The sequence below is a fragment of the Columba livia genome, chromosome Z, assembly GCF_036013475.1.
Source record: "Columba livia isolate bColLiv1 breed racing homer chromosome Z, bColLiv1.pat.W.v2, whole genome shotgun sequence".
Taxonomy (NCBI): domain Eukaryota; kingdom Metazoa; phylum Chordata; class Aves; order Columbiformes; family Columbidae; genus Columba; species Columba livia.
In genome coordinates this window covers 51824688-51841674 of record NC_088642.1, presented here as the reverse complement: position 1 = coordinate 51841674, position 16987 = coordinate 51824688, and the positions used below count along the sequence as shown (strand labels likewise).

Genomic DNA, 16987 nt, shown 5'->3' with positions numbered 1-16987 from the left:
TGACATTGGCTGTAAAGAAAGCACGGACTGGTCTGATCACAGACAACATGAAGAAAGGTTCCGTTCCATACAGAAAAGCAAGAGAGGATTCAAAGTACAATAATTTCATTAAGCACATTTGCTGTAAAGCATTGCTTTTCTTTCTCTCCCTCTGAGGTATCAGACTGCAGGAAAAGTAGAAAAAATAGTAAAAAAAACATTAATTATTTTAAAGCTAGATTTAGATTACATACAGACAAGCTCTGAAATGCTGCAGGTAGTTTTCAGTGTTGAACCAAGGGTGCAGAAGGCTGCTTTATAATTGCCAGCGAAGCAAAAGCATATGAGATTTTTAAAGCATATTCCTCTTTCTTAGTTTTTGTGATAGACCTCTCTGGTTAAAAGAAGTAAAGGAATCTATACTGTACAGTTTTTGTAGATTTTCTCCCATACTGCAAATTATTTTTTCACTATAACTTCACCTGCATTCCCTTAAGCACCTCTACCTTCCAAAATTCCTTCACTATTCAAGATTTCGTTTCTAATCAACTAGCTACTATATAAATAATCCTAATTCTGTTATGTGTGGTAACATGGAAAAGACTTTCATTTGTGTCTTACTGAATCATGTTGGTTTGGATCTGATGTATGCACCTTGATAAAATACAAACTTCTCAGTAATTGGCAAATTACGTCCTAACTGGAGAAATAAGGGCATTCACAGAAAAAGGCTGTAAGGCTCTAGTAATGTGATTTCTTGCAATTCAACAGCAGTGTTATTTCAGTAACAAGATATAATGTGTTATGTCCACCAGTACTGGTCTTTTGTAGATGGTACCTGATGTCTGAAAATGTTCTGCACAGGAAATGCGGTGAATGGTTACTGATAGGACTGAAATTCCCTAAATTCTCTTTGCAAAGCCAGAATTTATTGTTTTAGCTGCAAATGCCTGTTTTGCCTGAAAAACCATTCTGGCAATGTTCTATCATAGTACCTCCAACAGTCTGAAGGATGAAATGGCGAATGAATTAACCAGCTCTGCGGATTATACTGTATTAGGATGGGTCACAAATGTTATCCATCTATAGGAAGAATTGACTAAAATTATCTGAAGCATCCACAAATGAGATTAATGTAGAAATACTGCAAGATGTTTCCACTGGAACATATCAGACAAGAAAATGAAAAAGTAAGGGTACACAGTAATGTTGGAAGTTCAGAGAAGGCAACAAGGTCTTGACAAAGACAGATGTTGGTTAGGGCATGGTCTCAATTTTGTAATAATGATTATTCTCTATCCTGCAATCCATTTTATCTGGAATAGGTCAATCAGTTTGAGCACTATGAGGTAACGAAAACTGCACAGACTTCGAGAAATTAAAATAAACTTAGGTGAAGTAAAAAAGGGATGCTTAAAAAAATGAGTGAGGTTTCGCCAAATGCTACGGGAAAAATAAAAGGACACCTAGAAGATTTCCTCCAAGGATTGGAGGAAAGCAAATGTCACTCCAGTCTTCAAAAAGGGCAAGAAGGAGGACCCGGGTAATTATAGACCGGTCAGCCTCACCTCTGTCCCTGGGAAAGTAATGGAACAGCTTATCCTTGGTGCCATCTCAAGGCATATCAAGGATAAGAGGGTTATTAGGGGCAGTCAGCATGGCTTTACCAAGGGGAAGTCATGCTTGACCAACCTCATAGCCTTTTATGAGAATGTAACAAGGTGGATGGATGATGGCAGAGCGGTGGATGTGGTCTACCTTGACTTCAGTAAAGCCTTTGACACAGTCTCCCACAGCATCCTCACAGCTAAGTTGAGGAGGTGTGGTCTAGACAATAGAGTAGTGAGGTGGGTTGCAAACTGGCTTAAGGAGAGAAGCCAGAGAGTGGTAGTCAATGGTGTGGAGTCTAGTTGGAGGCCAGTATCTAGTGGAATGCCTCAGGGGTCAGTGCTGGGGCCAATATTATTCAATATATTCATTAACGATTTAGACGAGGGAATAGAGTGTACTATCAGCAAGTTTGCTGATGACACTAAGCTGGGAGGAGTGGCTGACACACCAGAAGGCTGTGCTGCCATCCAGCGGGACCTGGACAGGCTGGAGAGTTGGGCGGGGAATGAAATGAAATTTAACAAGGGAAAGTGTAGAGTCCTGCATCTGGGCAGGAACAACCCCAGGTTCCAGTATAGGTTGGGAAATTACACATTAGAGAGCAGTGTAGGGGAAAGGGACCTGGGGGTCCTGGTGGACAACAGGAGGACCATGAGCCAGCTCTGTGCCCTTGTGGCCAGGAACAGTGGAGTGGTTAGTAGATCAAGAGAAGTTCTTCTTCCCCTCTACTCCGCCCTGGTGAGACCCCATCTGGAATACTGTGTCCAGTTCTGGGCCCCTCAGTTCAAGAAGGACAGGGAACTGCTGGAGAGAGTCCAGCGTAGGGCAACGAAGATTATTAAGGGAGTGAAGCATCTCCCGTATGAAGAAAGGCTGAAGGAGCTGGATTTCTTTAGTTTGGAGAAGAGAAGACTAATGGGGACCTTATTAATGTCTATAAGTATATAAAAGGTGAGTGCCACGAGGATGGAGCCAAGTGCTGCAAGGAACCTGGAACTGGGAGAAGCACAAAGAACAAAACCAGCACGCAGAATCCCATCAGTTCTGCTTGGACCAAAACTGACATGGTGAAAATGATACAAAATTGAGAAAAATAATGAACCAAACAAACAGGAAAACCCTGAGAAATACTTCAGATTTTTAGCAAAACACTCATTTCAGGATAAAATATTATTTTTTAACATATTGTTATACAAATAAAAATGTAATTCATATAGCCACTGCTAGAAATTCTCTGACTAGAATCTCCTGCGGTCTACTATTAATGACTATTTCCTTTGCCTGACAGAGTTATTTTCCATAACTTCTGTTAACCTTCAAGGTAACAGGATGAGGAATGGAAAAGAAAAGCTCTGTGGAGAAAAACCTACAAAAGAACTTAGAATTTTCAGCGATACATGTAAATCAAGCTACATAATTCCTTTTTATGTTATTTCCCACCTTTTTCCAAGAAAAGTCTCCTCAGCACCTGACAGAGCTATTCAAAAGTTTTTCACTATTAAGCACAATACAAATTCTGGTCGATTGTAACCACTGGAAATTGCTTGGAAAGTGTTTTAAGCTACACTCTCAGGCTCATCATTGATAATGATGTGGAGAGGTTCCGTAGTGGGGGCAGGAACACATGCACACACAAAGAAACAAAGCAATAGTGTGGCCATGTGCTGCTGGCCCAAAGAGCACTTTCACTCTTGCACAAATCCATCTGAATTTAAAATTTCCTTAAGCTTTAACAAACAAGTTCAGTTCAGATTATCAGCTGGACTCTCAGCACAAAATCTCGTACCAGTATAAAAGCGCATTATTTAAACTTCACCTCTCCACTGGTGCTGCATCTCAGCTGTCCATCAAATAATCCCTCTTAGTTTTGACTTCATGTACTGACTTCCACCTCTTACTCCAGGCACAGGTTTGGTAAAGAAAGGTTTTTTTTTTTCCTTTTTGTTACCCTCACCTTCAGTAATTCTGACTCACATCAGGAATTGCAATATGAAATCCTCAAAGTTGAAACACTGAGCAACATAAACAAATGACATGAGATTTAAGGTTCAGATATTCTCAGTACATGACAGAAACCATAAAATCGTTTCTCACTTCCCATTGCCAGGAGTTCAACTGTGGCAAAAGCTCCCGTCAGCAATGGACACGCCAGCTCAAAGTATTTGCCTAGAGAACAGTTACTGGATCTGTAAAGAGGGTAACTCTCACCTTTGTAAACTGTTTTTTCTTGCAGCAGACCTGGTAGTTCTTTTAGTAATGTCTGTACTGTCAGAAATGCTAGGTTCAGAAGTTTTATTTTTCTGAACACTGGACTGCAGAATTACTCTGGAAAGAGTAGGAAAAAAGAAAGATTATATCACCTGAAAGTTTCTAGGAAAACACTGGAAAGAGGATATTACATAAATTGCAGCAGAGCTAACAAGTTATCAGCTGACTTCACCAATCGTTCTGCCTGAAACACATCCTTCTCTTTATAACATCCTTGTTATAATTATGGTAATGCAAGTTGTTTTATTAGGAGCATAGCAGTTTGTTGTGGTTGGTTTTTTTTTGTTGCTGTTTGTTTTTGTTCTGTTTTTTGTTTTTCTTTCAAAAAAAGTGTGACACTAATGGTTTTGATTTTCCTGTTAGGTTTTTGGAAGACAAAATGCTAAGAAATTGTATTTTAAATTACTGTAACAAAACAAAACGATAAAATATGAAGTATACAACAAAAACAAACATTATTTTCCAGACTGACACAAAGGAATTCAGAAAAAAACCCAAGAAATTCCATTTGTGAAGATCAAAGTCTAAACCCCCTTCAATTAACCATGAGACATTCCCTTCAAATGCAGTCATGTGGTAAAATCACTGCATATTCTGGCATTTTGCTTTTCCAGGGAATTACTGCACCATACTCAAAACTCAGCATTATGTGCTGGTTGTGCTCAACCACTTCTCTGGAAGAGTCTAGAGCAATATATTGAGTATTTCCTTAAACAAGCAGATAAAACCCCATGTTGCTTATATTGATGACAAAATAATTCCAGACTGTGAAATACAAACAACTACTTTTAGCTACCAGCCAGCTGGTTTGTAGGAAAACCGCATCTTCTGTATTTCACCTGTAGAGCAATTATGATCCCACAGAGACAAAACTGGTCAATTGAGTCCACAGTTATCTATTTAGTGCATAATTTTATACCTCTGTTCCCCAGTCATTTCATCTGTGGAAGGTTCCAACTAAAAAACTATGCATCATTTTGGAGATTAAGAGCTAAGAGTAACTTAGCTATTACTGTTTTCTTGCCCTGCTGTTATTAGACTCTAATTTTCAGGGGCTTCACTGAGTCCACCTGTATCAGCAAAATATATCGTATTGGAAATCAAAACCTTCATTAAGCTGTACAAACTGCAGCCTGGTTGCTTCATAATCTGAAGCAACTGTTTTCAAAGAATCCTAGATATGAACATAAAACATAACTTTTGGAGCAAAAGTGGACAAGCACACATCGGAGAAAATATAAAGTATTTTCACACTCATGTAACTTATTCACCAAAAACAGAAATAGAAAAAAACCCTACGCTTTCATGGTTTTGATACTGGAATTAGAATCTGCATCAGATGTAACACAATTTCATAAAAAATACAGCAGTAAAACTGATCAGCAACCTTATGTACCACATAATTCTAGATTGTTTACCAAACATGATTATAGAACAACGAAGTTCAAATATTTTAAATTTCTACTCAAACAAGTCTCTCCTAATGTTTCATACTTGCAAAGTCTTGTCACTGGATTTGCAAAAGTCCAAAACATACAGTCTTATCTTCCTCCAAGCTAAGATAACAAGGCTATCGAAATGCAAAGCAAATTCTACTGTAAACACATTCAAAGTCAGAGGTATCAGTTATTTGAGAGGCTGAAAACAAAAACCAGATACCTTCAACATCATATCGTACTTCTGTAGAGGACATAAATTCTTCTAAAAATTCCAGGTTCAATACCTGGAAGTTCTCTTTATAACTTCTATTGTGCTTGTAAACCGGTTCTAACAATTTCTAATATTAAAATTATCTTTTCAGTGCCACAGTTTTCATACAACATGAGCAAATTTGCGCTACTGCACTTTCAACTAAGTTTTAAACATGAACCAGTGGTGGAAAAAGACATGCATTGTACCTTTTACATGTGCCACTAGCAACTTACAGGGCTGAACAGAAAGGTATAAATCTGGCCTAACCCCATAACATTTAGTCACTGAAACATAAGTGTGACCAAATCATGGCACATACTGGCTTACCAGTGTTCATGCAGACAGAATTGTGGAAAAATAAGGTTTTCTCCTTAAATATATACATTGCCCTCTATATAAAACGTATGTAATGTACATATAAAAGAAAGCAAAAGTTATTGGAATGTGATCTAATGGTTATAATCTTTCTCTTACAAGTGTCCAATCTTTCCAGACACCAGAAGTTCAGAAAACAGCAGCTCAGTATACATGGCTTAAACCGATATACTTATCTAATATGAACTGAAACACTATGAAGTGTTAAGATACCATCTTGCACAAACACTTGAATACTCGTATTTTCAACATATCACAGTCCCTACTTCCCACAGAATTTTATTTTTCTCTGTTCAAAACAACGGAAGAAAAGAGGTTCTAAATGGGAATGTGACTTATAAAAATAGTCACCATGTATAATTGCACCTTCAAACCAAACCAAACCAATCACATCACCATCTCAAGATTGCTGTTTTCCACCAAAGCGTAGGGAGAAAAGGAGCTGGCTTATGGGATCAGCTCAGAGCCATCTGTGAGCATGGCAGAACCTTTAACATCACCTGCTCTTCAGCAGGTATGTCATTTTTGCATCTCAGTGATACACAACTTCACACAGCTACCCAAGGGTAAAGATTAATTGAAATCCAACATATTTGCTGAATGATCAGACATGTTTAAATCAGACTAAGACTCTAGACTTGCGAGGCTGATAGCACCTCAAGGAAAACAGATGAGGCCCCACGTGTACATGACCTGACATGCTGTTACAGCTGAACACCCAGAGCTGTCTTCAGAATAGACTATTATCAGCTCAGGAGCAGTAACAGTGCTGTCAGAGTTTTTATTAGAATGCTACTGCATACATGTTTAAGGTAAGAGACTATCTTTAATGTATGGAATTTTGATTAAATATAATTAGACTAGCAGCCTCACTTGACAGCAGGTTTGATAAATAGGTTTTATAATGGACATTAGATGAGGCCAAACCAGAGGAAATCCTCCCAAAATATCAGCATAAAAAAATACCCAACTACAACAGAGAAGGGTCAGATCATCAGGATACCTACCTTATTGCTGTGTTTGTGTAAAATAGCATGTCATGCTGTACATGACAACATCCAACTTCCAGAAACACAAGCAGAGAGTGCACCTGATGCACACAAAATTTTTATAACACAATAAAACACGATTGGCAAAAAAAAAAAAAGCAAAACCAGAACATTTCCTGAACACGGGCTACAGGATACTGTAATAGCCACACTACCAAAATAGGTAATCCATGTATTGTAAGAATTTTTCATCTCCAGTTAATCTGTAATGGAAGCATCACTTAGTAGGTCTGAACCTAATATACTCCACAAACACCAGACTAGTTTATACACTACTTTCTTATTCAAGCTAATGTATTGGCCTCCAAACAAATCAAAACGGGCCTAAATGGAACAGTGTTTGGGTCAGTAGCACCATTTTTTAAATAGTTCACAACATTTTTTCACCATTTAACTCCGAGTGGTGTGGGGGGACAGCTCTTACACACCACCAGGACACAAAAGCCCAAACACCACAATCCAAGATGAAACCTCTGAAACTTGAAATGCCAGCAAAGTAATAAAACCTGGAGATAAATCTATCTGCGCAACAAACTTTTTAAAAGAAAAATGATTACAGTATCCTAGGGATGGATGAGGGGAAGAGGGGTTACACAGGAGCATGTGTTCTCTGACCTGCGATGGGCATTTTATCCTTGCCAAGGCTACCTGTTTCATGAGGTCTGTCGAATGCAATATTGCTTTCTCCTTCATCACCTCCTGATTTTTAGGAGAACAGGCTGTTTTCCTAAACTACTGTTCCAAGTTATCGATAGGCAACAAGTGACTGATGCTCTTCAGTCTACAGGGCTCCAGCCAACAGGACTCCCAGGCTAGCGCACAGAGATTAACGATCCTGATTGATAATTTGATCTCTCAAAACACAAGGGGCACTAGCTGGAAAGAACATTAGTCTAGTTGTTACAAAAAGCTTAAGCGTTTTCTCTTCCCAAATATAAACCCATATTGTATGACTGCTTGAATAGTGACACATGTACCAACATCAGTCTTTTACCCTCTAGCGAGGGAGCTTTTAGACAGACACAAAAACCGTAAGAGAAAGGAAGGATGATAGCTGAGTGAAACTGATCTTACAGTACAGGAAAACAAAGGACAGATTGTTTCATTTTTTTAACCTGTGTTTTAAGTTTAGCTTTTTAGTCTGAGTTCAGAAATCTCAGGTCTTGACTTCTGGAAAACACTGAGACAAGAAATCCTGCTACATTCGGTATAAAATTTTGAAAACAAGCCTCTCATTTAAATATGTTATTTCAGAAATCTGTGTACCAATGGAAAAAAAAAAAAAACAAAACAACCAAACTCAAATGATCTTCACTCTTCTCTTTTTTTTTTCTTTTTCCCTCCCAAAGAGCAGATTAAGATGACCTCAGCTAAGACTAACATGATAACGTAAGTTGTCCACAAGTCCCCCCATTCTCATTCTTTAGTGATTAAGTCATTTACTTTAGCAGAAACACTACCATGCTTTTTAAAAGTGTGGGAAAAAATGTTGCAAGGCCAAAGGTAATAAAAATAGAAACTCTTAATCTTAATGTTCTGCCAGGGGATAATGCCTTTTCTTACTTAGTAGTTTTGTGCAAAACACTTTTTCTGACCTTTTATTTCTCTGAGAGCACCAAAGTTTCAAGCATTCGCCCAAAGTAACCATTTCAATTTGAGGGTGGTGAGGCTGAGCAGCTCCAGGAAGACACGGTACTGAGCAAAAAAGTTCCTGTTTGGGTTTCCTGGTGGTTCTCCACGCTGCTGGAGTTTTGTTTGACTGACAGATGGAAACTCATGCACCTTGTAAGGGGACACAAGGCACAGCAATCACTGCAGCCACTCTGACAAAAGCAGAGTGGAGAGAGAGGGAAAACTGCACTCAAGGAACTAATATGTTTTTAATGTTTTACTCAGCTCCTGAATCCAAGTAATAGAAAGAATGGATTTAACTAGTCTCATAAAGCTCTATAAAGAAATAAAGTGAGAATAAAAGAAGATGAAACCAAATTAGCTGGGTAAACAAGTGAGCCTTGACCTAACATTGTAACCTGCCTCATCTACTGTTATGTTAAAAAAGAACAATTCCATTTTACTGCCTCTTACAGCATGTCATACTAATATCTCTTAGTAAAAACAAAGATCTACTGACATTTCTAAAAAATTCTAGTTCCTGGCATTTCACGTGAGTAAAACTATCCTTTCGGAAACTGAGCTCCTTTGCAAGTCCATGAATTTTGAAGTAAAGCTGGAGCTAATATCTTCCTTTGCAATATGCAAACATAGGATCATATGATTTTAAAGCAGGAGCATGCAGAGAAGAAAGGCTTCAAAATAATAAATTATCATAAGTACAAAAGCTCTGCACCTTTTTGTATTGCAAGCCAGCCACAAAAATCACCGTTATTCCAAATAATATATACAAAAACACAACAAAGCCAGAGCCGTGCAGCTTACTCTTGCAGCAAAGCCAGTAAGAAACATGATATGAAAACATGCATTTATGAGACAAACTAGGCAGAAAGTGTGAGCTATTGTAGAGAAATGGAATGGGACACTTACACAGTGGCTCTCTCAGGGGGTCCTGATGGTTACTATGTTCTTAAACCATCTAGACAGAATAGCAGGCTGGGCAGAAGGGAGCCACATACAATCCACCAGATGACAATGCTACACAGTGTAGACACCAGCATAGCTAGGAGCCATCTAAAAAAGGGGTTGGAGGGGGAGGAAGAGATGAACAAAAATTCAAAAGCAAAAGCTACTGGTGCATTTTAGCTTGTGTCAAGTTCTTGAAAAGCATGTTGCCCTACAACCTTTGCCAAGCATCTTACTTTCGATGACTGTAACAATCCATGCAATCATAAATTGCCAAATGTAATATCCACGTGTTGCTGGAATCAAAGCAGATTTTCTGAAATCCTCACTAGTCATCTTTTTCAAAGAAAGCCTGTATCACTCCTTTGAAAGTAGGTGCATGCTGGAGCAGTGCATCTCTGACCACTTGCTGCCACCTCTTAGGCAGTTTGATCAGCCTGTATTCATACATCCTACTTCACAATCCTATGCTTTAATACTGAAACATTAGATCAGGGCCAGATCAGTATGTAGGAACAAATAATTTATGTAAACACCCAGATGATGGGTCATATTACCTTCCTGTGTTGAAAGCTGCAAAAGCTAATTCATAATCCTTCGCCAAAGGTGCAGAATAGTGCTAATTAGAGCATATACAAAGTATTCTTTCATCGAAGCATACAGAGTTTATACAACCGACTTCAATAAACATTAAGAAACATTATACTCAAATCCCTTTTCACTTAACATAAGTAATGCCTCTAGCTCTCAAAGACTGTAATTGTCCCAGCTTCTTGTGCTCTTATTTTGCCTTTTTTTTTTCTTGTCTGTGAAATAAGACTACATACAGGATTTAGAAGCTGCTTTTTGTTTGCCTAGATAAAATTAATCAATTTCACTGCAAGACTAATTATTTTTAACAGCCTGAACTAAAAGAGAAAAAGACTGGCACCTCTTCTATTAGGGAAGACTTCTGACTCATGTATGGCAGCTGAATATTCCCAGCAATATTTTGATTGAATAACACTAACACAAAGAATGTAAGGAGTTATACGTTCATTTTTTTTTACCAAATTATTTCAGTACGAGCTGCAAACCACACAAATAACTCAGAGGAAGAGGAGGAGGGAAATTCCAACCCCCCCCATGCCACAATGCACACTATAAAAACACAACTAGAAGCTCTCGATCAATTATTCTACAGAAGTACAAGCTAACTAGTTTTAATTAGAGCAGTTATTTTGCAGAATGCTTCATGAACGGGCTAATATTTTAAGAGTTGGTAGGCTTTCAGTATCTTAAGACAATGGCTCTGAATTCCATACAGTCTACATTGATTCTATGGAACAAAACCGAATGCAATCTCTCACAATCTTTATTACATGACTTAAAGTACCTTTTTTATGAAAAATACTATGAAGTGGAAATGAAGGCACTATGTGTCTTAGAAATTAATGTGCAAGGTAGCTCATTTTTACTGTGCTATTAGAGGTAACTGAGATGAAGTGTTCTGGTTTTTTTTAACATCAGTTGGGTACAGGCTTTGTCCTGAATCTGTTTTTTCTTATATGATTGCCTGTGTAAATGATGAACATGAACAAAAGAGAAGCTTTTAAAACAAAAGCAGAATTCATGCATAGCAATGTGTGATGGTTTCCAAAGACATATTCTTTTACCTTCAGCACATTCTTACTACATGCCTCTCACTTTTTCTGAAAATCTGATGACACTGTTTGGTATTAAAAAAAAAAAAAAGGAAAAATAAAAAGGGCCAGCAGCTAGCAGCATCATCCCCTACAGAAAGACAGCACAACAAAAGCCAAGTTGCCTTTGGTCAGTGACTCTGGTGCCATGTTATTTGCAAAAATCTGACAGCCAGGGGTCCCCATTCCTCTCCTAGCAATCAAATGAGATCCAGGTATGTCTTGCAAGTCTTGTATTGTCTTGTAGTTTATTTAAGGGTGGACAGAAAGTTTTGCTACCTACAGTTGCTACAAGCTACAACAGATGGAAAGGTGACTTCAAACTTTCTTCTACAGGTGGTGTTTCAGTACTTATCTAAAATAAAGATACTAGTATACCAGGTTCCCTGACAGAAATGCACTCCTTTTGAATTTATTTACTGAAATAGTGCTACATTCTGCCTTTCAGGTCTACCAGCCATTATCCCAAAACCCACAGGATTTAGTGAAAGTTCCTTTTCAAGGAAGAGGAAATGAAAGGAAGCTAAAATTCTTCTTTCAACTCTTCCTCTTAGGTAACTGACTTCAAAAAATAATGCGTACCTTATTTCAGCCAAACACCACCACACCATTTTTACACTACCACAGGAAAGACGAGAATGTTTGTGATTAAACTAAAAGTAAAGCACTCAGAAATACTATGGGAGCTTGTAATGTGGAGACTAATGAAATCAAAAACAACACAGAAAACTAGAAATTGAGTAATGCAGTTCTTCAACCAAGTCCTCGTGCCTACTTAACGCTCACCAAGCCTTCAGTGAAACGGTGAGTCTCACACTTGTTTTAAATGAATAAAACAGCCGTGGCAACAAACTTTTTGGGGAAAAGGGAAGTATGCATAAAGAAGAGGATAAAAGTATTTCTTGCATTTATACCTTCAGAAACTGACTTACGTTAGTGGGGATGAAGTTGGAGCTTTTGCCTGCCTTCTGCTTTTCAGAGCACGAAGCCTGTCACCTTGCGTTACACAGTTTGCTTCATCTTCATCACTGTACTGGATAAGTGTATTGGGGGGAATGGTCAAACAGAGATTAAAATACAGACACACATTTAAGAATTAACCTTATCTTAAATCTTCAAGTTAGAATTATCCAAACAGGGAAGTTTGGCAGCGTAAAAGCAAAGAAAAGTCACTTGCATAAATACAATTCCAGTTTCCTGTTTGCTGCTCTTAAAGCTGTAAACCATTAAGAAGTGTCATAAATTACATGCATAAGAAGGTTGTCTACCTTTAAGACAGTGGAAATAGCAAATCTTTGCTTAGGCACAATACAGTCTTCACTCAAGTACAGCATTTTCCTCCTTCATCTGCCTTTTTAAAATAGCAACACTGTTTTTTTAAAAGGCAACATCAAAGGGTATTATAGAAGTTGCAACTACTTAGAAACCAAAAAGAGAAAAAAAGCTTTCATCCCTTCCATTTAAATAAACACAATGAAGTGATACACAATCCAAACTGAAATCATGGCGATTTTGATTGCAAAATGTGAGTACTTTTTAAAATTCTAATATTTACCTAATTCCTAAGAACTGAAGTATGATATGGATGCTCCTACTTCACCTGCATATGGCACTTCATTTTTCATACTTGCTGTTCCCCCCACATATCTCTTCAAACAAAAAGGGGTTGGACTAGACGACCTTTGAAGGTCCCTTCCAAACCAAACTACTCTATGATTCTATGAAAAAGAATCTGACTAACATAGTTTTAGCGTGCCCACAGATTTGTTCAAAACCTGAGAGATTCTCAAGAGCAGTGACAACTTTTACAAGAGCAAAATATTCAGATCGTTACCAGTTCAATGTCCTTTCTGATGGTTCTCCTGTTTCTTGTGTCATTAATTGAAATATCATCTACTCCTGACAGAATTCTTGTTACAGCAATTTTACGGTTTCCTTTCAACTTTGCACGGAATATATCTCCTTCTGTCCAAAGATCTGCCTGTTTGCTATCATAGCAAGGAAAAAAAGCCCAAACCACAATAAATTAACATCAAATATCATTAACAACACAATAAAAGAAGAAGAAAAGAACACCTAGATCTATTTTTGAAATAATTTATAGTCAATTTACTTACTCCAACAGGAAGTGTTGTTGCGGTCCAATGACCGAACCAGGTCTATTTATTCTAATCCAGGCAATAGCTTCAGCAGCTGTCATCCGATAATGCTTCATAATGTAACAGGCAATAAGTGTGCCGGTTCGTCCAAGACCAGCTGTGTAAAATAATGGCTTATTTTATACACGTATCTTCATCTGGAATTTACTGTAGCTACAGACATGGTTACTTGGACAAACATTTACTTGTCTAGTTTATTAAACAAACTTGTTACTGATCCAACTTGGTAAGTACAACTTACCTTTCATTTTTTTTTCCATACACAAGGTTACTAACATATTGTTCACAGGTTTTTTGAGTGAAGTAACATTCCAAAGCCAGCAACTTTACAAATATCTGTAACTTTATCTACATCTATGCACCTATGTATCTATGAATATGTAGATAGTTATGAGAATGTTTTTAGGCACTGGGTAAAACAGGTGGTATTTTTCAAAAATTTTCAAAGCACCTTCTTGCAAATTCATCATACCTTGCACTGAAAACAGTTGCTCTTCCAGTCCCTTCTCTAACAAGTCTCTTACTTTAGTTCCAAAAGAAAAGACAAATCTTGTATTAACCAAGCCTAGGTACCAGCCAACACAGGCAAAAGGTACTGCAGAACAAGGCATCTCCTTTGCAATGGCCCTCAAAACAGTTACCTTGTGAAACAAAAGGAAAGGAGGACAACTCCAGCTAAGTGACTCCTCTCCTCGATCCCTTACTGCAAATGTCAAACCACACATCACCTTCTCTCATTTAACAATCAACTGATCAACACCAGTGTAAAATCTTCAGCATAGCCCCATAGCCAAGACAATCACACAGCACTTTCCATGCCTTGCCCAGCTTTAAGAACAGGTTAAGAACTCTACTCTTTCTCAGGAGTAAGAGCAGGTTGAGGAACATAAGTTAGTCTAAACACCATTAGTATGACTAATAGCAAAGAAAATCTTAATTTAAATGAAAACAAAGCACTTACACCTCTAATACTCAATATTCAGCCATAATCAATTAAGCCATATGCCCAAATTTATCACCTCAGTGGACAGTAAGAGTATGCACTTGCTTCCCAACAGTCAAGATACTGTTTTTACCAGTTCTTCCACTTCACAGTATAATCCTGTTAAACATGCAGCAAACAGATGGCAGATCCAGGAACAAAAATGCAGTCCTTGCAGGTCCCAGGAAAATGGGTTAAGAAAAGGCCTTTCTCCTTCAATCACAGCATCATAAGGTGCACTAGTGAGGCAAAGTCTGTGGAGAATACATGTCTGATAGACTATTAAAAATGGCGTGGGAATGGAAATATAGGTCCTCTAGAACCATGGAAAATTGTCATCTTTATACTAGCTGCATTAGGCATGCTCTGAATACCTTTTCCTTGGCAGTCTAACTCTGGAGGAACGGATATTCAGAGCACGCCCAAGGTCGCCAGTGTAAATGGTCTCTGCAGGATAAAGATCTCTGTGGTTCTGAAAGAACTCTCATACTTTATAAGGAATCTCCTCAAAAAGCTGCGCTGATATTTTCAGAAGTTTATTACTTGGTATATTTAACCCTGTATCTTCAGGAAGACCTACAAACCTTGCCAGGACTTCAAATTCCCACTCAAAAGCATCCTTTGAAAGCACACTTTCCAGCAGAAAGAGCTGTTAATATTGGCAACCTCACTTTCCCCAGCCTCGTTCTTAGAAACAGCTGGGAAAAATTTTCTAGACCTTAAAAAAAATGAGAAGATGAAGTGCAGAACAGAAGCACAGAAAGAATTTGTATGGAAAAGTTTCAGTTTGGCAGAGATGCCAATAACTAGATATAATGAAATTATAGTGCAAAATACCTCAGGAACTGTAACTATAAGCATCACTTGGAATATAAATTGTTCTTACACTATACCTTTGCAATGAACGGCTATAACACCTTCAGCATTTTCACAAATATTTAGAAATGTTTTAACTATAGTATCACTAGGTGTGCTTCCATCAGCAAAGAAGAGGTCAAAATGCTCAAATCCAGCATCTGTAAATCGTTTGGCATCATATAGCTTTCTGTTGAGGCGTATTATAGTGGTGACCTTGTGTTTCCTGAAGTATGGAAAATAAGCCTCTGGAGCATGGTGGGGATAGTCTATTTAAAAAAAGAAGGGGAAAAAAAAAAAAGAAGAGAGTGAGGCTCAAACTTCAGAAATAAATGAAGACTCAGAAAAAATATATTAAAACACTTTCAAAACAGAACTCATGTTCAACACAAAGAAATAGACTAACTGAAAATGGAATTTTAACATAATCACCTAGGTCAGATACAATTAAACCAAGCGTTAAAATTTACTGCCAGGGTTCTTATAAAAGAAAAAGAGCCAAGGAAAAAACACACTGTTTGAGGAACGATTTTTAAAACTTTTTCTTACTGATAACAATCAATTAAGAAAGCAGTGGGCTTGTGTCCCCCACCTCCTGTTTTAGGCATACCATTTTCAATTTTACTTCTTGAATGAGGTCCACTGAAGGCAATGAATTTGTTTGGTATTATCCAGTTAAAATCTCCATTTTCTGCTCTCTGTCAAGAGAAAATGCTTAGTTTATCATTATCCCTGTATTTTCAGGCTTTTCCTAATTGTTTCAAAATACATGCTAGATAGAAGTGATGTACAATTGTTGCCAAAGAAAGTTATGTTATGATTTTTGTTCCATCAGAAGGATGCCAAATATTCTCAACCTCACTTTTCTTGCCTTTTCTAAATTAAGAGTTTTAGAAAAACACAACTTCCAATTTTTTTTATAGGTTTCTAAATTATGACCTTGGCCTTATCTCTGTTCACAATTCAAATAATGATGTTTTAGATTCTAAGAACACTTAATTTTCTCTTTACAGATAACTAGCAGCTTTGCATTTATGAGACTGCACACAGTTAAGAGTTGCAGTCCTTCATTGTCACATTTGTTTCCCATGCCCCAAAGTGAATTTTATAGGCTTAGAGTTTCCCAGCTCTGTTTCCTTCTTTACCTCAAAGAGTGTTATTATACATTTGCCATGTGTTCACAGATACATACTTTAATTGCTTTCCAGAATTCAGTTAGACTTGGACTTGTATGCCCTTGAGTTTCCTATTAAGTCTGCTCAAGAAAATGCACGACCTCTAAATGGTAGCCAAATTCCCACTCCCCAGTTATCTTTCAGGGCTTTACTAATAATGGAAGAAAAGTATTTATTTCCATTTTGCTTTCTGCTTCCCACCCCCCGCCACGTTTGAGAGTGACTATGCTTAAATGTGAACTTTAATATCCTCTCTCTGACTAAGCACCTTTATTTAACAATCAAAGTTTAAAGAGACAAAACAGAAGTGGAACCTAATAGTACAAAAAAAAGCACATACTATTAACAATTCACAAATCAAAAGACTGATACTGAACACTTACTTCATAATGCTCATATTCATTTACATCAAATGTATTGAAATCCAGGAAACCATACTGCAAAGCCTAAAATTCAGAATACAATTTTTAACAAAGACAACACCTTTTCGAGGACAGTTTACCACTCTTTTAGGCTACTGAAAGCCCCTTAAATACCTTTCCTACTCTTTCAGAAAGATTTCTTCATAGACAAACAAATCCAC

General features: G+C 37.6%; 1 protein-coding gene across 9 annotated transcripts in view; it reads right to left on the bottom strand.

Annotated features, from left to right (window-relative positions):
- The window catches only part of CDC14B (cell division cycle 14B), a 47476-nt gene that overhangs the window by 3386 nt on the left and 27103 nt on the right, over positions 1-16987 (bottom strand). For 3 of the 9 annotated variants that reach the window (XM_065045798.1, XM_065045793.1, XM_065045792.1), the window contains exons 7-13: positions 16788-16850; positions 15840-15927; positions 15268-15498; positions 13351-13489; positions 13068-13221; positions 12166-12266; positions 3799-3915 (exon numbers count right to left, since the gene is read on the bottom strand). In XM_065045798.1, the coding sequence (XP_064901870.1) occupies positions 3799-3915; positions 12166-12266; positions 13068-13221; positions 13351-13489; positions 15268-15498; positions 15840-15927; positions 16788-16850 (893 nt within the window). Of the gene's footprint in view, positions 1-3798; positions 3916-9515; positions 9660-12165; positions 12267-13067; positions 13222-13350; positions 13490-15267; positions 15499-15839; positions 15928-16787; positions 16851-16987 lie in introns of all 9 variants that reach the window. The other 6 variants (XR_010468916.1, XR_010468917.1, XM_065045795.1 and 3 more) reach the window with 3 other exon arrangements.